Below are 17980 nucleotides of genomic sequence, written 5' to 3'. Positions count from 1 at the left end.
TTAATGAGTGTACAGAAAGCTTTGTGCCTAAGATTTGTAAAATATCCGCAATCCGCAATCCTTGGACAAGTATAGGGCACGTTGCAATTGCAACGGAAGCTCAAAAGATTAAAAAGGAAGCTTAAAAATTCTACGAATATCCAGCAGCCATCTATAATCGATAAAGTATCAAATGAGCTAATATTATAAGTATGTCAAAATAAAGATGAATACTACAGCTCCTCGTTTCAGAGTTTAATTAAGGCGTCCCCTGAGCGATTCTAGAGAACCATTTCCCCAAAGTCTTGCTCCCCTGACATGTTCGTCATAGGCGGCAAATGCGTACATGACGATGAAGTGGTTGCCGCCACCTTTATGACTATTTCACGTCAGTTCTTAGCATAGAATACTGAATTTATGTTACATCTTGATATAAGAATATCTCCAGGACCAGACGATATCCCAAATTCCTTCTTAAAACGATGCGCGGAATGGTGTGCAAACAATTATGTTGTTTTAACGAAGTCAGTAAACGATGGCACTTTACCTGATGAGTGGAAGATGGCCAGAAATAAACCTGTACATAAAACCGGAAGGAAAACTTGTATTCCAAATTAACGCCCCATTTCGTTCACTTCAACATCATGTAAACGGCTGCAACATATCATTTACAAACCTGTAATTAACTGTTTCGAAAAACATAAGGTAATAACAAATGTGTGGCACGGATTTCGGGCTGGTTTCTCGACCACTACTCGGCTAATGAAAACCGTTCATAGCGTTGCGAGTGGAATTGATGAAGGAAAGCAAACCGGCGTAATATTTATGGATTTTAAAGAAGTATTCGATAAAGTACCACGCCAAAAGCATCTGCAGAATTTAGGACATATTATCTAAATTAAAAATTACTTGCGTGGATATATGAATACCTACAAAATCGATGTCAATTTGTCGCAATCAATAACGCTTTTCCGAACAGTGCACCGGTTGATTCAGGAGTCCCTTAGGGGTCAGTACTAGGCCCTTTATTGTTTTCGTTATATATTAATGACAGTTTTTTACCTTTCTGTTCATATTAAGTTGTGCGCACATGACCGCATTGTCTACGAAAAGATAGAATCTTCACAAGACCAGTTAAGACAAAATAATGACCTCCCAAAAATAATTTCTTCGTGCAAAGAGTGGGAAATGTCAATCAAATTCGAAAAAAAAACTCTCTTCATGAAAATAACCCACAAAAATTCTCCTCTCCGGAGCCTATACACCACTAATAACGTTCGTCTGCAGCAAGGAGAACACTACAAGTACCTTGACCTATGTATATCGACCAAGCTTTCCAGGACAAAACACATTACAACATCACAGATAGACCCCTACGCGAGTATTCTTTCTACGGCGTTCCTTCCGCACACCAAATGTGCGTCTTCTTGAATACAATACAATTACTCCACCAATGACAGAGTACGCAGGGACAATCTGGGACCCATTCACCAAGGCCAATGTTAACAGAGTAGAAAGCTCTCAGAAATAAAGCGTATTTGGTGCCTGAAGTTCTTCTTCCAATTAATTAAAGAACATTAATCAAAATTTCTCATATTTCGCATATTCATCGGGTTATGATACAAGGCACCGCCACGCCGTCTCGTTACCCCCTTCAGCCATCGAAATAATTGTTACAACTATTCCTTTTTTTCCTTGAACTATTGTTGAATAGAACGATCGTACTAACCAAGCGGTTACACAGCAGTTACCTCTGTTCGAAAAATGTTTGTAATACGATATCTTTTTATTGTTGTGTATTTTATGCTCTGCGATTTGTTTGCCTTGTTTTGTATGTATTTGTATTTATTCACGTGTACCCAACCTGCAGAAGTCTCGAGAGAAACTGCAGTATTTACAATGAAACACGCCGTAGTGGCGCCAATACCGAAGTCGGGTAAGCGTCCCACGGAGACTCCTAATCTACGTCCGATTTCCTTGACTTCCACAGTGTGCAAACTCATAGAACGAATGTGCACAAACAGGCTCAATCACTACCTGGAAGAAGTGTCAGAATACTTTCACCCAAATCAGACTGGATTCCGTCCAAATCTTTGCACTCATGATGGCCTCTTTCTTTTAAGGAGAATCTTGAGCCCTCGCCGGTTTTCCCAGCCGAGCATTCTCGTTGCGGTGGACCTCAAGAAAGCGTTTGATTCCGTGACTCACCAGGCCCTTCTACGGGAACTTCATGAGGCGTATCCCGGCAAGAGGATGTTAAACTTCATCAGAAGCTTCCTTGCAAATCGAACCTTTGAGATTCGCTCTGGGCATACAGAACCAACCAGCTTCACGAACTGCGTTGGGGTTCCACAGGGGTCGATTCTCTCGCCCTTGCTCTTCAATGTGGTTATGCGTGGGCTCACCCAAGAACTCTAAAAAATTCCAGGTGTGCATTTTACTCTGTACGCAGATGATATTACCATCTGGACTGAAGCCCCTGACCACAAAAAGACGGAGTTGGCTGTGGCCGCACTGCAGGGGGCACTCTCCGCCCTGGAGCGATACCTCAAGCATACCGGCATGCAGCTGTCGGTCGAGAAGACACAGTATATCCTGATCGGAGGCACTCCTGAAGAACGAGCCAAGGTATCCCTTTCGCTAGAGGGGAGACCACTCAAGCGACCAGACGCAGGCTGGATCAGGATCCTCGGTATACCCATCGCGGAGCGGGGAGGTGCAACCGAATGGTTAAGACAACTGGCGCCTACATGGAAAAAACTCCTCCACCTTATCAAACGACTCGCAAGCAAATTTGGAGGAGCCACGTCGGAGGTAGCCCGCACTCTAGTTCAGGCCGTGCTCGTCTCACGCGCCACGTATGGTGCTCTGTGCTACCGCCTGACGAAAGCACAAACTGAAAAGCTCGAAACGATGTATAGAGCTGCTCTGCGAGTAGTGACCGGCCTGCCACGGCACACGCGCATCGACGAACTGTACCGTTATGCGCGACTCCCACCTTTGCGGGAGCTAATAAATGATCGACGGAAAGGTGCGGCTGACCGCCGTCAGAACACTCTCCAAGGACAGCGGCTCCTACTACATGAAGACCCTCAGATGCAAGCCGTACTAGAAGATGTTCCACCCCACATTCCTCCGTGGCAAGACATCCAAATAACAGACCTCAAGCCACTATCGCGCAAGACAAACGTACAGAAATACGCCCAGCAGCGAAAAACAATAGCACAGGCCCTTAACGCACATAAACCTGACCCGGAGGAGCTACGCATCCATACAGACTGCTCATGGGAACCCGAGACCCGAATCGCAGCTATGGCAGCGAGAAGAGAGGACGGGGCCCACCGCTCAGAAAGGTTCCTTCTAGAAGAGACCCCCTCAACCACAGAACTCGAACTCCGAGCCATTCACCTTAGCCTCCTCTGGGTGATTGAATTCTTGTCTAAAGATGGCACCAAGGAAGTACGACGGATCAGGGTTTTAACGGACAGTGCTACGGCACTCAAAAACCTGGTTGGACCTCCGCGAGTGACCTCCACGGAATATGCCATAAAGCAGACTTGCCGCGAACTACAGCGGGACAGAAATATTGATGTCAAGGTCCTCTGGGTACCCGGACACTCTGGCAACACGGGCAATGAGACTGTGCACAAGCTGGCCAGTGAGGCTCGCTCTCCCCACCACTCGCAGCTTGAGCTCACTCCTCTCAAAGCCCTGAGTCATAGTCCTGAAGAGAAGCGAAGAAGGAACAAGCTTCAAAGGTCCAAAGAGCTCCTGACCCACGTACCACCCCTTGAGGATCCCCTACCTAAAGGTCTTCCCCGGGGCGCCCAAGTGTTCGTGGTGAAAGCACGAAGTGGCTTTGCCGTCACGGAGGACGTGGTGGCAAGGTGGAACCACGCACAGAAGTACGCCAAGCAGCCGAACCCGCCACCTTTCTCGCCGCCCCAGTGTAGTGTGTGCTTGGCCGCCCAGCCGGCCAACATGCGTCACCTGGTGTGGGACTGTGAAGGACTGAAGGACGCACGTGACAAACATCGCCCGTCATCTGTATCAACATACGAGGACTGGATCCGGCCAACACACGACCACAAGAGAATTCTACTCTCACTGTGGACATTTGCGTGTGAAGCCTCCATAGTGCGACGCACGTAACCCCCTTCCCTTTTCCCCCTCCCACCGCAACAGGCCTAGTGCCGTCCTATTCATAATAAATTTTACAACAACAACAACAACAAATAAATAAATAAATAAATAAATAAATGTGGCGTCACATTGTTGCGCATTGCATGGATTTAACATGTCATCTGGCAAAGACCACCTACCATGAGGTGGTGGTCCTTATTTTGTTCCATGACACAGCTTAATGGTATTCAGAGGCTTCAGAAGTATAATAGTATACCTGTACCTCATCAACCTCGGAATCCCTCGTCCCGTACGTCTCTGTTCTACAAAATGCATTACGAGGGTTCTGGCTTCAGCAGTCTGAAATGCCTTTGGCTATCCCCGACTTCCGACCACGTCTTACGTGCGGCCGCTGGGAAAAGACGTTCTATGTCTTCCCGCGGTGGTCGAGGGGCGGCGCTAGTTGACCGGGCTCTGAGCAGTCGTAAATACAAAACCCCGCGGTATAGTCGAGAGAGGAGTCGCCGCGGAACTAGCTCAATGGTAGAGCACCGCACGCGTTATGCGGAGGTTGTGGGTTCGATTCCCGCTTTCGGAAAAAACGGCGCATTTTTTCTCGACTTGAATTTTCAATTATTCAGTCCTGCATAAAAAAAAGGGGCAATCATACATCATTCGGCACTATAAAACACTGTTAAAACGCCAAACAGCACTGGCAATAAGGACTGCAACTTTGATATGTGTCCTTACGGAATCCCTCGTCCCGTACGTCTCTGTTCTACAATATATATATATATATATATATATATATATATATATATATATATATATATATATATATATATATATATATTTGTAAAGGAGATACTCGACGTTCCTGCAGGAGGATCGGCTCGTTTATTCGTGGGCGAGGCGTCAACGCAGGAGGAGCGAACCGAACCGACCAGCTTTACGCGAGGCTGAGCATGAACGAGAGCGTCCTCTTCCTCGTCGCCATCCGGCGCATACCCACATATGCCGATGTGCCCGTTATGGCTTATGCCCGTCACATTTCCATGTAAGCTACATACATACTTGCTACAATATATATATATATTGTCACGAAGACAAGGACGATGCAGTTGTGTTGAATGAGAAACACGTTTATTGGAGCGAACTTGTGCTCCCCTAACAACTCAAAAGAATACAGAGGCGGCGAAGCAGCGGTCAACAAAGTGACTTGCACAGGCGAGTGTCGTCGAATCGAATGCCCCGGCGTCCGCACTGCAGGCTTTTTATCTTTTGGCGCGCGTGGTTCTCGAAACGTCGATTCGCATCGAGAACATAGTAGATCCAAGAAGATTATTCTGGGCTGTTCACGTTAGATCGGAATGCTCTCCCTATCACAACAGATAACACATGCGGCACAGAAAGAAAGAATGGAACACGCGCTTCCCTTGGCGCAGAGATAACACAGACCGGCGCAGCCGGGCGGTAAAAGCAAAACACAAATAAACAAACCCAATGTATGGTTCGCGGCAATATATATATATATATATATATATATATATATATATATATATATATATATATATATATATATATATATATATATATATATGTATGTATGTATATATTGTAAGGCGCGCACCAGGAGTCTTGGGGAGAACAACCAAGACGGGCGTTGATGATGATAGACAACTGATGACGACGATGAAGCATGATTGCATGTGGAAGACAGGCCTCCGGAGTACGAGTCCACTGGCGCATACCCTTCTGCTATAGTACTTGGCACATATAGCGTTTGCGTACAACTACCGGGGGATTGTCCGGACGCATATCCCTCTGGTGTCGGGGCACTAACCAGCGCTTACAATATCCCCCCCCCCTGGTGGAGCGGCCGACTCGGGCGCTAAGAGTGCGTAGACCGAGAGTAGAATCGCTTGAGCCGGGAAACGTGCGCGATCTCGGGTCTACGAGGACGACGGTCGGTGACACTAGCGTTGGGGGTCACTCGGTAATTCACAGGGGAAGTCTGCTCTACAATGGTGTAAGGTCCGATGTAGCGGGGCAAGAACTTCTCACAAAGTCCTGGGGCACGAAGGGGAATAGAAAGCAGAACTTGATCACCAGCTTTGAAGGAGACAACGCGATGCGTGGCGTCATAATTGGCCTTGCGCTCTTCTTGTGTAGCTGTTGTCCTCAGACGAGCTAGATGGCGGGTATGATCTAGTCGAGAAATGAACTCATCGGGAATGTTGGTTCTGGGAAGTACTGGTGCGGAGAAGAAAGACGTATCAAGAACAGAAGCTGGTTGGCGGCCATAAACAAGGAAAAATGGCGAAAATCCTGTAGTACGTTGAACGGCGGTATTATATGCGTACGTGACGAACGGAAGAATAATGTCCCAGTTTTTGTGGTCCGGTTGAATGTAAGACGAAATCATGTCGGAAAGGGTGCGGTGGAACCGTTCGGTCAGGCCGTTCGTTTGAGGATGGTAGCTGAACGAAGTGCGGTGAACAGTCTCGGCTGCGCGGAGAACCTCTCCAAGCACGGCAGAAAGAAATACACGACCTCGGTCGCTAAGGAGAACTCGGTCGCTAAGGAGAACTCTTTAATAATCCCCCGCAGATCAGTCGCGGGCTGAGCACACCGGTCACCATGAGAGCACGATGTGCCTTGCTTTTGGAGTTCCTCGCGAATGATATCGCGTATGAGAGCACGAAGCTCCGACTCAGGAGGAAGACGAGCTGATTCCTGCCGTGGCTGCAGGCGGATCGCTTGTAGCTGGTCGAGACGCTGACACGAGGTTCGTACGTCCTCCACGGAAGACGGATTTTGTAGGGCAAGCGAGTTAAAGGCGAACTCTGCGATGCCCTTGAGTAGATGGCGAACTTTGTCAGCCTCTGACATGTCTGGGTTCACCCGACGGCAGAGAGCTAGCACATCCTCAATATAAGACGCAAATGTTTCGTCCGGACGCTTCCAGAGAGCATCTAGTTTTCTTTTTGCCTCATCTGAACGCGCAGACGGTGTGCCAAATATCTGGCGGATCTTCTCAGTGAAGGAGGCCCAATCAGTTATGGTATGCCCGTTGTTACGGTACCAGGTCTTTGCAACTCCATGCAGGGGGAGACCTACGTTATGGAGCTTGAGCTTCTCGTCCCACCTGTTAAATTGTCTGACTCGGTTGAATTCGTCAAGCCACTCCTCGACGTCTTCGCCACGAAGACCAGCGAAGCCGGGAGGGTCGCGCTGGGGGCAAGTCACCCTCCATGCCGGCGTGGTGGGAGCGTCAGCATTCGGTGCGCCTTCTCGGTCCATTCGACTGGGTGGCGGTTGCACAAGGCGACCTGAACGGAGCTCCAGGGGTGCAGCTAGGTCAGGGAGAGGTCAGGGTCGAAAGAAGCACCCTCCACCACTTGTAAGGCGCGCCCCAGGAGTCTTGGGGAGCGTCTTTATTAGGCGAGGCTTGTCCTACGTGACAGGGAGCGAGCCCCAGAGAACAACCAAGACGGACGTTGATGATGACAGACAACTGATGACGATGATGAAGCATGATTGCATGTGGAATACAGGCCTCCGGAGTACGAGTCCACTGTCACATACCCTTCTGCTAGCACTTGGCACATAGCGTTTGTGTCCACCTACCGGGGGATTGTCGTAAGCATATCCCTCTGGTGTCGGGGGCGCTAACCAGCGCTTACAATATATATATATATATAATATCTAAAACAACAATATCTAAACATAAATACCCCAGAAAGTGGAGGGGAAATTCGCCCCGCCGGTAGCGTTGTGGTTATCGCACCAGACCAGTATTCTGGAGGTCGTGGGTTCGGATCCCACCTGGCGGGCATTTTTTCTCCGCTTTCTTTCTTTCTTTCCAAATTCTTTATCTGTTTCAATGACCTCCCCTTTGCTTTCCGAGGTTTTCTTGACTGCCAACTCTTATTTCTCTGTTCTTTTCAACGAGCCCCTCATGTCCTATTCTGATTCGCTATACATACGCACACACACAGTTACACCTGGATGTAACAAAGCGGCCAAAAGTTTGCAATTTTTCGTTAGATGCAGGTTTCGACTTAAGGCAGGACGGGATGAAGCAGAAACGAAGCCAAAATGCTAGACATCAGTGAAGGTGAATTCACTTACCCTTCAGGGATTTATTTCACAGTGAAAAACTGCGCAAGTTGCGACTGCTGCTTTCGCACGAGCTTAGGCACTACGCGGCGCTCCGGTGAAGCAAGGCAACTTACCCCGTATTCACAAACGTAACTTAAGCATCGCTTTTGCCTTTCACACTTCTCGGTTCCTTAGGGCGTTTCAAGAACCGAAGTGCTCTTTTCCGCACTCAGAATTGCTGAGAGGGTGCTAGCTGGGATACTGTACCGTGCGGCGACATTCTTTCTCGCCAACGGAGATGGCATTTAAAATTGTGAGCTCGTCTTGAAAAGACAAAACTTTTCGTTTTCTAGCATCAACACTCATCACCGATCAACTGATACCACAGAAAGCAGTGGAGACGCGCGAAGCCGCTGCATGGCGCCAGCCACAGCCTAACACGTTCCTTAGCCTCTCGCTCCGGTATACATTCTACCCTACCATGTACCCAGACAGATGCCCGTCCAGCGGAGGACAGCGAAACCTGTATCACTCTACATGGGAATGCCCCAAACCCCCGACCCAGTTGCCTATACCCAGCCCCTCCACCTCCGTATGGGGGCCGCTCTTTCCAGCTCAGCCTTGGACGACCAGCGCGGACTGATCGACCGGGCAAGACGGTTCGCAGCAGCAAATGGGGCCCTGGACTAAGAGCACCACCCTATGAGGGCTAAATAACCTGACTTTATAATAAAGTTCTACTACTACTACTACTACTACTACTACTACTACTACTACTACTACTACTACTACTACTACAACTACTACTACACGCCCTAGCACATTAACATCATACGTGGAAACGCACGATAGTTTGCGGTGTGGTCGAAAAAAAAAAGTGTAGTTACTCTTGCTACCTGGAGTGGTGTCACGCTACCCAAGCGAAACCAGAAGTGGACGCTGCGTTATCCACGGAACTGCGCTGGCCACTTCGTTCACCATCATCATGGCGAATTTCGTTTTTTAAGCGATTCTGTACGTTTTCGTTGCTGCTGGCTACTTACCATACTGCTAGTATTCGCTAAATTAGTTTATTTCTCCGGCAAATTTTTCGGTAAAAGTGCAAAAAACAAAGACTGATCAGCTTACCGACTTCGTTACATAAAGATCGCAAACACATACGCTTCAATGGAGGTGGCAATGAGGCATTAAAAAACTTCGTTAAATCCAGGAATTCGTTACATAGAGGTTAGTTACATCCAGCTATAACAGCATATATAAAAAATATTGTGAGGTATTTAATAGATTTCTTTTTACCTAGAATGTCATTCTTGCGGTACACGATTTCCTTCCATAAAAATAAAAAGGTTTTAATACGGTGATCATATAAAAATATGTCAAATACTTACTAAGTTTATCCGCACCTAAAATGTAATTTTTATGGTATACTATGTGCTTCAAATAATACATAGACTTTAATAATGTAATCATAAAAAATGCTTTCAAATACTTACTCTCTGTCTCATTATCTGGAATGCAATTTCTATGATGTACGATCTTCTTCAAATAATATATATAGACTTTAATAACGTAATCATGAAAAAATGCTTTGAAATACTTACTCTCTGTCGCATCATCTGTAATGCAATTTCTATGATGTACGATCTTCTTCCTCAAAAATATATTTTAATACACTAAAATAAAGGAAGACTTTCAAATACTTACAGGCTGCGTATTTCATGTACTCGTAATGTATTGCTCCTCTCAGTGCCGCTGAAAAGGGGAAAAAACAAAATCATCATGAATAAAGTGTTTGGACATATATACTGTTAATAAGGTGAGCGGCAGTCATACCATTTACCGACTCTTTTTCATCGGGATCCTCCAGCGTTTCCTATTCGAGCTCAATCCTGTCATTTACGCGCGAGTTGGCGCGCCCTGCGGGGTGCGCAGCATTGAAGACTGTTGAGCCTTCTTGATAGCTTCGCGAACTACTTCAACGAAACTCAACGCAGTCAAAACACAAACGTATTCAGATTGCGTGGAGTACTGGCTCTGGAAACTTTTCTTTCCTCTGGGCATCGTTCACTGCCCAGAGGGCGACGCGGATGATAATGATGATGATGATGATAATAATTATGGTGATTATAGGCCCTTCCTTTGTATCGGGCCGTCGGTTGTCACCAACCGACTTGCCTGTGTTATTCTACTTGTTTGCCCTACCCTTCACTATCGTAATGGGTTATCCCCCTCCCCCCCCCCCCCGGTTTTAAACTCCCATCGCTTCCCCACTTCCTGCCCTTGCACCCCTCTTCCCCCCCCCATCAGATTCTATTTCGGTATATTTTAATTCTAATTCGGTATATTACTCAGCTTACGTCCCACTCTCTTCCCTACTTTTCTCCCACCACCACTCCAGCCGCCTCTTCGTTACATCTGTGGCCCTGAAGTTGAGGCTTTCCCTCACACCAAATCCCAAAGCCTCCGTCAACGTCGCTTCCCCATCGCCCCGTCGTGGTCGCATCTCTGGAGCCAGCGACAGCCAGCGCCACGTTCGGCAGATACGCTCAACACTGGGTCGGTCACTGCGCGCCAGCACGTTCGTGATTGGGGAGCGCTCCTTTTTCGCCGCACCCGGTGAATCATATTAGTAGCCCCTTTCTTGTTTAATATAAATTGCAATATTCTACATCAGTCCTCCCACACACTACAGGAAAATGAAGACGGATTTACTCGGCTGAACTCGCGTACGGCAAGGAAGCTCGAAAAAATTGGCGTGACGCCCAGAAGGGAAACGCACGCGCGGGATAGCAGAGGCGTCTTCTGAATTGCCCGCACAACTTTCTCATGATCTGCGTGCTGGGTTCAAAAGAAACAGTACTTTATTGTTTTCGAGTCCCCTAAAAAGGGTGTTTCGTTTGCAAGTACGATATCGGACATTCCGCGATGTTTCCGCGCGTTAGCCGATCTATGTGAGTACACTTGTCGAAATACTTTGTTGATTGCCGAGCTACTGACTGAGCAACAGGAGCATTATATAGTGGTTCGATCTGAATAACGTACTTGGCATATGCAACAGTATAGAATTCACACTTGTTTCTGTGTATCGCAAGTGATGACGTTATGAATGAATGGAACGCACCATCGAATACGACGTCATGAGAGCTGAAAATTCAATGCTGATTTTGAATTCATGACTTCGATTACAACAATCTAAATGTTACAAGGGCGTGTATCAGGCACACCGCGTCGTCTTCTTTCCATGCCACTTTGTTCGCTTCCTCCGGAGCACCACGCGTTGGGTATCGAGCTATCCAGCCTTGCGGATAGAGAAAATACACAGCCTTGTGCCTATATATGTTGGCCCCTCCACCAATAAACTTTACGGGCTTCAGGTGCAACCCAGCACACCAGCCGTACAAAAACACGCCACGAAAAAAAAGAACTCTTTGCGAGAAGGTTATCAGAGAGCTTTTATTTGGATGAGGAGGTCGGAAATGGGGGGGGGGGGAGACACCTAATTAGCACATTGTAATTACTTTAAAATTCATATCTGGCGATATTTTTGCTCTACATTAATACATCAACTGCTTTGGCGTGAAAATTCTGTTAGAAAGTAATTGTATCGCTTTTATTACCTTCCAGCTAATTTGCAGGAAAGGCTTTTCTGAACAAAAAAGAAAGTAGTTGGAACACGAAAATTTGGTCCTGCGTTTTGCATATTTCCAACTTTTGTTGAAGCCGATGTTATCAGCATTTTTCTTAGCCGCTCAGTGCATTAGACAACAACAGTCTTGCATAGTTTGTTTTGCAAGAAACGCCAATCCTGTGTTGTCATATCCAATAGCTGAAGAGGTATTTAAAAACATCAACGCCTAAAGAGTCTACACCACATGTAGTTGTCTGTATTAAATACGGCGATAGCCACGTGACATTATAGATGAACCATAGAGTTGAACCGCCGGGTGATAATCTACGTTGTGATAACTGAGTTTGAGCGTCCTCGTTGTGAACAAATATACTGCGCAATGATCCGTATTTACAGCCTGCTAGCCAAACTTATAATCACCTGCTCATGTTTCAAAGCATCGCGTAATCCGCACACTTCATTTGCTTTTAAAATGCAGTAACAAATGCAGTAACAGTGGCTTAGTGCTTGCAAAAAAAAGGAGAATCTGCGGGGATATACAACCTTCATAGTGTGCCGGCCCACCGCTCGGCGAGAAGGCGATAGAGAGTTTTAGCAGTCCGTCTGTTCCATCGTTTACGTAGTTACCGTCTTGACCCGGACCCGACTGCGCCTGCGCGCGCGGAAGGGCGAGGAGAAAGGGCGAGGACACGCACCCCACCATGACGAATGCACGGGCAAGGCGAGGGCCGGCCCGCGGAACTAATCCCCGCTACCGCGACGAATGCGCAAGTGCCCAGACGGGTCCCGGTAAAGAGTTTTACCACTCCATATGTTCCGTGTTGTACGTGGTTACCGTGTTGACCGGGACCCGTCTGGGAACTTGCATATTAGAGTTTTACCACTCCGTGTGTTCTGTGTTGTACGTGGTTACCGTGTTAACCGGGACCTGACTGCGCCTGCACACGCGGAAGGGCGAGGAGTAAGGGCGAGGAGGCGCCCCCAACCATGACGAATGCACGGGCATGGCGAGGGCCGGCCCGCGGAACTAATCCGCCTACAGCGACGAATTCGCAAGTGCCCAGACGGGTCCCGGTCAACACGCAACCACGTACAACACGGAACATACGGAGTGCTAAAACTCGCTTGAGTACGATGAAGGCGGTCGGCGTTGCCCGACCGACCCAGAGTTGCGCGCGTCTTCCGCGGCTGGCGCTGCGTTCGCCCGGCAAACTCGAGTGTCCGGAGCCCCAACGTTTGCGGAGCCCATCGGCGGTGAGCGCGACCACGGGCGGCGCTGCGAAGCGCGTCTCCGTGATGTCGGCTTAGGGATTCCCGAATTTGTCGCCTGCTTTACTCGGGCTAGCTCTCTCTGCTGTTTCTTTGCGGTTGGTTGACTTTTGATGCTTGTCCGCACCAGATTTTGCGTGTGCCTAACTTTTAGGGCGCAGCCCTTTGTCGCCCGTTCGCGGGCTGAGCCGCGTCGCCGTCGTCGAGACCGAGTGAACGATGGCAGGACCGACGAGTGAAAGAAAAAGCGAACGATGAAAGAAAGAAAAGAGCAAAGGAGGACAGTGTCGCGAAATTGGGAAGGGAGGGCGGTTCGCCGTGGCACGGCCGCTGGATGAGAGGCGCACCTTGCGTGCGCTCTCATCCAGCGGCCGTGGCCGTGGCAGCGCGAGCCAACGCTCTCCGGAAGTGTGCGGTGGGGGAGACGCGGGGGCAGCATGCTGTGTCCGCACGAGGCGCTCGACGGCGCGACACTTAGTGAAAACGTGAGGGAGGCGTGCGCGTGACTATGATGATGATGATGAGAAAACTTTATTTTGCCCAAACTGGGAGAGGGAAGGGGACGAAAAGGGACCGTTGGACGGTCTTTCTCCGTCAGATGGCGGCCAGGAGCCCGTGAACCCTAGCGGCATCTTCGGCCAGTTGGACGAAAGGGAGCGTTCGACGGTCCTTCCCCGTCAGATGGCGGCCAGGAGTCCGTGAGCCTTAGCGGCATCTTCGGCCAGTTGGGCAAGGCTGCGTTGAGTCTCTTGGTCGCAGCTAAGCAACACGGCCTCCCGTTGCTCCAGCGTCCTTATCACTATTGTCTGTGATGTGTGTTGTGGTTTCTCGGGACAGGCCGAGCACCATCTAGATTGCTCTTTGTAAAGGTCTACGTACAGGCAGATGTAGGCTACGGGGTTCGGAAAGGTGTTGGACAGCAAGAGTCGCCAGGCCACAGACTGCCACCGACTGAGGGAGGGGTGCGCCGCCGGGTATTTCAGGCGGCCTAAGCGATAGTGAGCGGTGGTGTCCCTACATGTCAGAAGCCGGTCCCTGCCCCCTGTATGTAGCGATTGCTCATCAAGTTCGAGGCGGGCCCGGTAGCTGAAACCTCGGGCCGCTTCGTGAGCATGCTCATTACCGGCAAGGACGAATGTGCTGGCGTCCATATAAGAAAGACCTCGCGGAGTTTTGACCCAGTAAAGGGTTGAAGAAGGCGCTGCGCTTGGGTGAAATTCTACCATTCTCAAAGTTTCTAACGGCTCTTTTTGAGCCATTCACAATTATTTTTGCGGTTGTGGAGAATATGGCAAGTGCAATGGCTTCTTCCTTTTCTGTCTCTGGGTGAATTGCACAAACTGAACCAGAGGAAGCTGAATTACCCTGCTGATCCACTGCCACTATGCTCATGGCCGCTCTGTGTGGGTATTCAGCGGCGTCGACGTGAAACACTTGTTTCTCCTCCTTCATGCCTCCCTTCTTGTTAGTAACGCGCTTGAGCAGTCTTGTCGCGTTCGCCGCCTTTCCCGTGATGCGGGTGATGGTGCCTCCGTTCCTACCGAGCGCTTCGATCGTCATCCCTAGGACTCGGATCTTGCTGACCGTCGGTATTGTGTTGCCGTCCCTGGTTCGGTTCTTGATCTTTTCGTGCTCCCTTTGCTGCTTGATTCTGTGCGTTTTGTTCGGTCGGTAGATCAGGAGCTCGGACTTGGTGGGGGAGCAACGCAGTACCGTGCGTTCCAAGCTTTCTTCGATCGCGTCAACAGCCGTCTGCAGTGTGGATTCTATGTGGGCATCGCTGCCCCCGTCCACCCACAGCGTGATGTCGTCCGCGTATATCGTGTGGTTCAGTCCTTCGAGCTGGCATAGTATTTTGGCAACTTGTATCATAACGAGGTTGAAGAGCATGGGTGAGATGACGGAGCCTTGGGGGGTTCCCTGACTACCTAATGTATTCTCATCCATCTTCAGGTCGCCAGCTCTGAGCTCTGCCGTCTTACAGCTGAGGAAGGCCTTAATATATTCGTACGACATTTTACCTAAGTTTAGATTGGATACCTACGAAAGGATGGCCGAGTGCGTGACTTTATCAAAGGCACTCTGCAGGTCAAGCCCGAAGACGGCTTTGGTGTCCCTGGTTTCGCCGTCGATGACGTGATGTTTGATTTGTGACAGAGTAGAAGTAATTTTCTCCAATTCATAAAACGCCATCCCGAGTAGACCAGGATATGTTCTTCACGCCTGAACGGGTTGGAATTGGCTCCAATCCACACTGTGAAGGTGGTTCGAAAGCAAAGCTGTAAACGACAACCACAACAACTGCCCATGCGAAGTCACTTGAATTCGCACACGTGGTTCCACAAAGAGTGAAACCAGACCTTCTACCAGCCGTTACCTGGAATTCGCGGGTGCGGCATCCCGAACGCAGCAGCAGCGTCGGGCACGGCCGGGCTAGAGCGGCGGACGCGCCGCTGTAGACCGGCCGTGAGTCGGAGGAAGGAAAACGGAGAGGAACGTCTACAGAAGAGTGAGACAGCGGAACCTAGCCATCTTGATGTCCTAGCTTGGGGCTACACCACCGCGCGACACAAGCGCGGACACCGAAACGATTCGGCATGCGAGCTTGATGATTCTAGCTCATACCGATAAACTAGTTAGTTTAGTAAGTTTGAGAATTGCGAGAAAGTTGAGGGAACTCTTATAATCGCTATTTATCAGAATCAGTTGCCCCTTTCGTCTTTTGTAATACCTGTTAAAACACAACCGAATTGCTATTCACCAATTTAGAAAACGGAGCAAGCAGTGGCAAGCAATGCGTTTCTCTAGCGTTTCTCCAGCGGCCAAATGTCTGTATGCGGTCTCTATATCTTGTTTTTACCCTGGAAACCAATCCTGAACGTATCTTTGCCGTACAACCACATAATTCCGTCGGGTCCGGGTTACCCAGGAGGTGCTGTCGAACAAGTTAATCACGTCGTGAGAAGGAAGGTACGCAATGGGCGCGAAGCTGCGCCAAAACAGGCCCAAAACAACAGTCGCTAAACCAGACGACAAAACCGTCGGAATGGTGCCGCCGACGCTACCGCCGGGGTGAGCAGCAGCTCCGGCGCGCGGGGAACGCTGGGTAAATTCGCCGCGCCATCTACAGTGAAACGCTCCGCCCCCCCCCCCCCCCGCTGCCTCCTCCGCCGCTCTGGGAGTTTATTGTCCCGCACGCCCCTAAACAACCATTGGCTGGTAGAGGTAGAAAGATTTGCTTTAAAACAATAAAGAGCTTTTTGGACATATTAATCGGTTTTGATTCTTGTTATACTGGAAACGGGCCGGTATAGTAATTATTGCGTTTGTTCGCGAGTATAGCAGTCATTCAGTCATTCATTCAACACGCTCTCCGCTACGCTATTACCCCAGATAGAAAACCACGAAAGCCTATTTTTGAAAATAAACTGTTGGGGACATGCACTTACATTGGGGGCTGTGTACAGGCCGCCTTCTTCGCCCCCTGAATTCTTGTTGGCCTTATCTAATCACATGTCTGCTCATATGAACGGATCGTTGATTATGGCTGGAGATTTTAACCTGCCGACACCTGACTGGTCTAGCAACATCACATCCCACCTACTTGACAGTACATTGCAAGATATCATGCTTACAAATGATTTAGCTCAGGTTGTTCATGAAACCACCCGTGAATCTGAAGGTGGGAGCGCAACACTAGATCTTGTATTTGTCAGCAGAAGTATTACTGATTATGCTGTGCGCGTAGAGGATGGCATATCCGACCATAAGTTAGTCCTTTTTTCTTGCACCTTAGGCAGCTGTGTGAAGAATCGGCCAAAGAGTAAAACAGTTTAAAAATTCAGAGCCCTTCCACCCCGTGAAGAGGGATGGCCAGCAAAGCTGCGATTCCGAGCCTCAACGTAAGGTTTGACTGGGTCGTAGTCCAAGGGGTGCACGAAGCAAAACACGTTTGTTTGTAATTTGCGATCGAGCATTGTTCTTGGTTATTAACTGAAAGTCCAGTCCTGTCCAGTCACTGCTCCTCGCGCATGCTCAGCACGGCTCTTCACGAGCCACGTGAAACGGCGATTAAGCGGCTCCGACGCAGCGTCAGACTTGGCTACTGCACCATTGAGGCGCACACCTGGGCACGCGCCGGCGCCAGTGCGTCTGCCGCGGCTATGACGCCACACAATCCAACATAATCCACTTTAATCTAATCCAAATCCAATCCAAGCCAAGCCAAGCCAATCGAATCGAATCGAATCCATAAGGCGTGCATTTTACTAGCGCAAAAGACGGACCACACGAGTAAGAAAAACACAGCTCGAACGCTAGGACGAATACAGGACGAACAGACGTGTGGTCCGTCTTTTGCGCTAGTAAAATGCACCCCTTAGCCCAACCAACTAGCCCAACTTTCTGTCCAGAATCGAATCCAATCCAATGCCCCTCGCGCATGCGTAGAAATCCTCCCTGTTCTGTGGTAGAACGGCCCTTCACGGTGCACGCGAAACTGCTCAACCTCGGCCAGTGTAGCATACGCTTCAAAACACACAGGAATGGTGGGTAGAAATCTATTATAGCGCGGGTATGGTAATCACGGCGCATGCTCTATGAAGGCCCTAGGACCTTGTTAATTTTGTATGATTTTCTCCATGCCCCGGGGGTGTGGCGCTGAGTTTTACGATTCCGGGGATTGGGGTGGACTCCGCAACGTGGCGTTAGGCTCGCTAGCGATTCCTGTCCACATCGCTCTGTGACCGGAGACGATCTGCTGGATCCTAGCCATTTACAGCTTTGCTGTAAAACTTCAGTCAGTCAAATGACAGCGCGATTCTCGACGAGCTCTGGTGGTTTGTAGATAACATGCAAAACGATGATGCTATTGATCTG

At 49.0% G+C, this 17980-nt stretch overlaps 2 protein-coding genes and 1 non-coding gene across 3 annotated transcripts in view; 2 read left to right on the top strand and 1 right to left on the bottom strand.

Moving 5' to 3' along the window:
- Nd-13b (NADH dehydrogenase (ubiquinone) subunit ND-13B) overlaps positions 1-17980 on the top strand; it is a 383813-nt gene that overhangs the window by 69803 nt on the left and 296030 nt on the right. The window lies entirely within an intron of this gene.
- Positions 1-17980, bottom strand: part of LOC144160155 (transmembrane reductase CYB561D2-like) — a 42143-nt gene that overhangs the window by 15486 nt on the left and 8677 nt on the right. Inside the window, exon 2 of the mRNA XM_077691752.1 lies at positions 9910-9957. Coding sequence (XP_077547878.1) covers positions 9910-9957 — 48 coding nt within the window. The remainder of the gene's footprint in view (positions 1-9909; positions 9958-17980) is intronic.
- On the top strand, positions 7865-7937 carry Trnat-agu (transfer RNA threonine (anticodon AGU)). Its single transcript has one exon. It is a non-coding gene; the product is annotated as a tRNA-Thr (tRNA).

Source organism: Haemaphysalis longicornis, unplaced genomic scaffold, assembly GCF_048455015.1.
Source record: "Haemaphysalis longicornis isolate Haplotype H1 unplaced genomic scaffold, Haemaphysalis longicornis Haplotype H1 scaffold_10, whole genome shotgun sequence".
NCBI lineage: Eukaryota > Metazoa > Arthropoda > Arachnida > Ixodida > Ixodidae > Haemaphysalis > Haemaphysalis longicornis.
The sequence above is the reverse complement of the archived record's forward strand: the minus strand, read 5'-3'. Positions and strand labels throughout refer to the sequence as shown.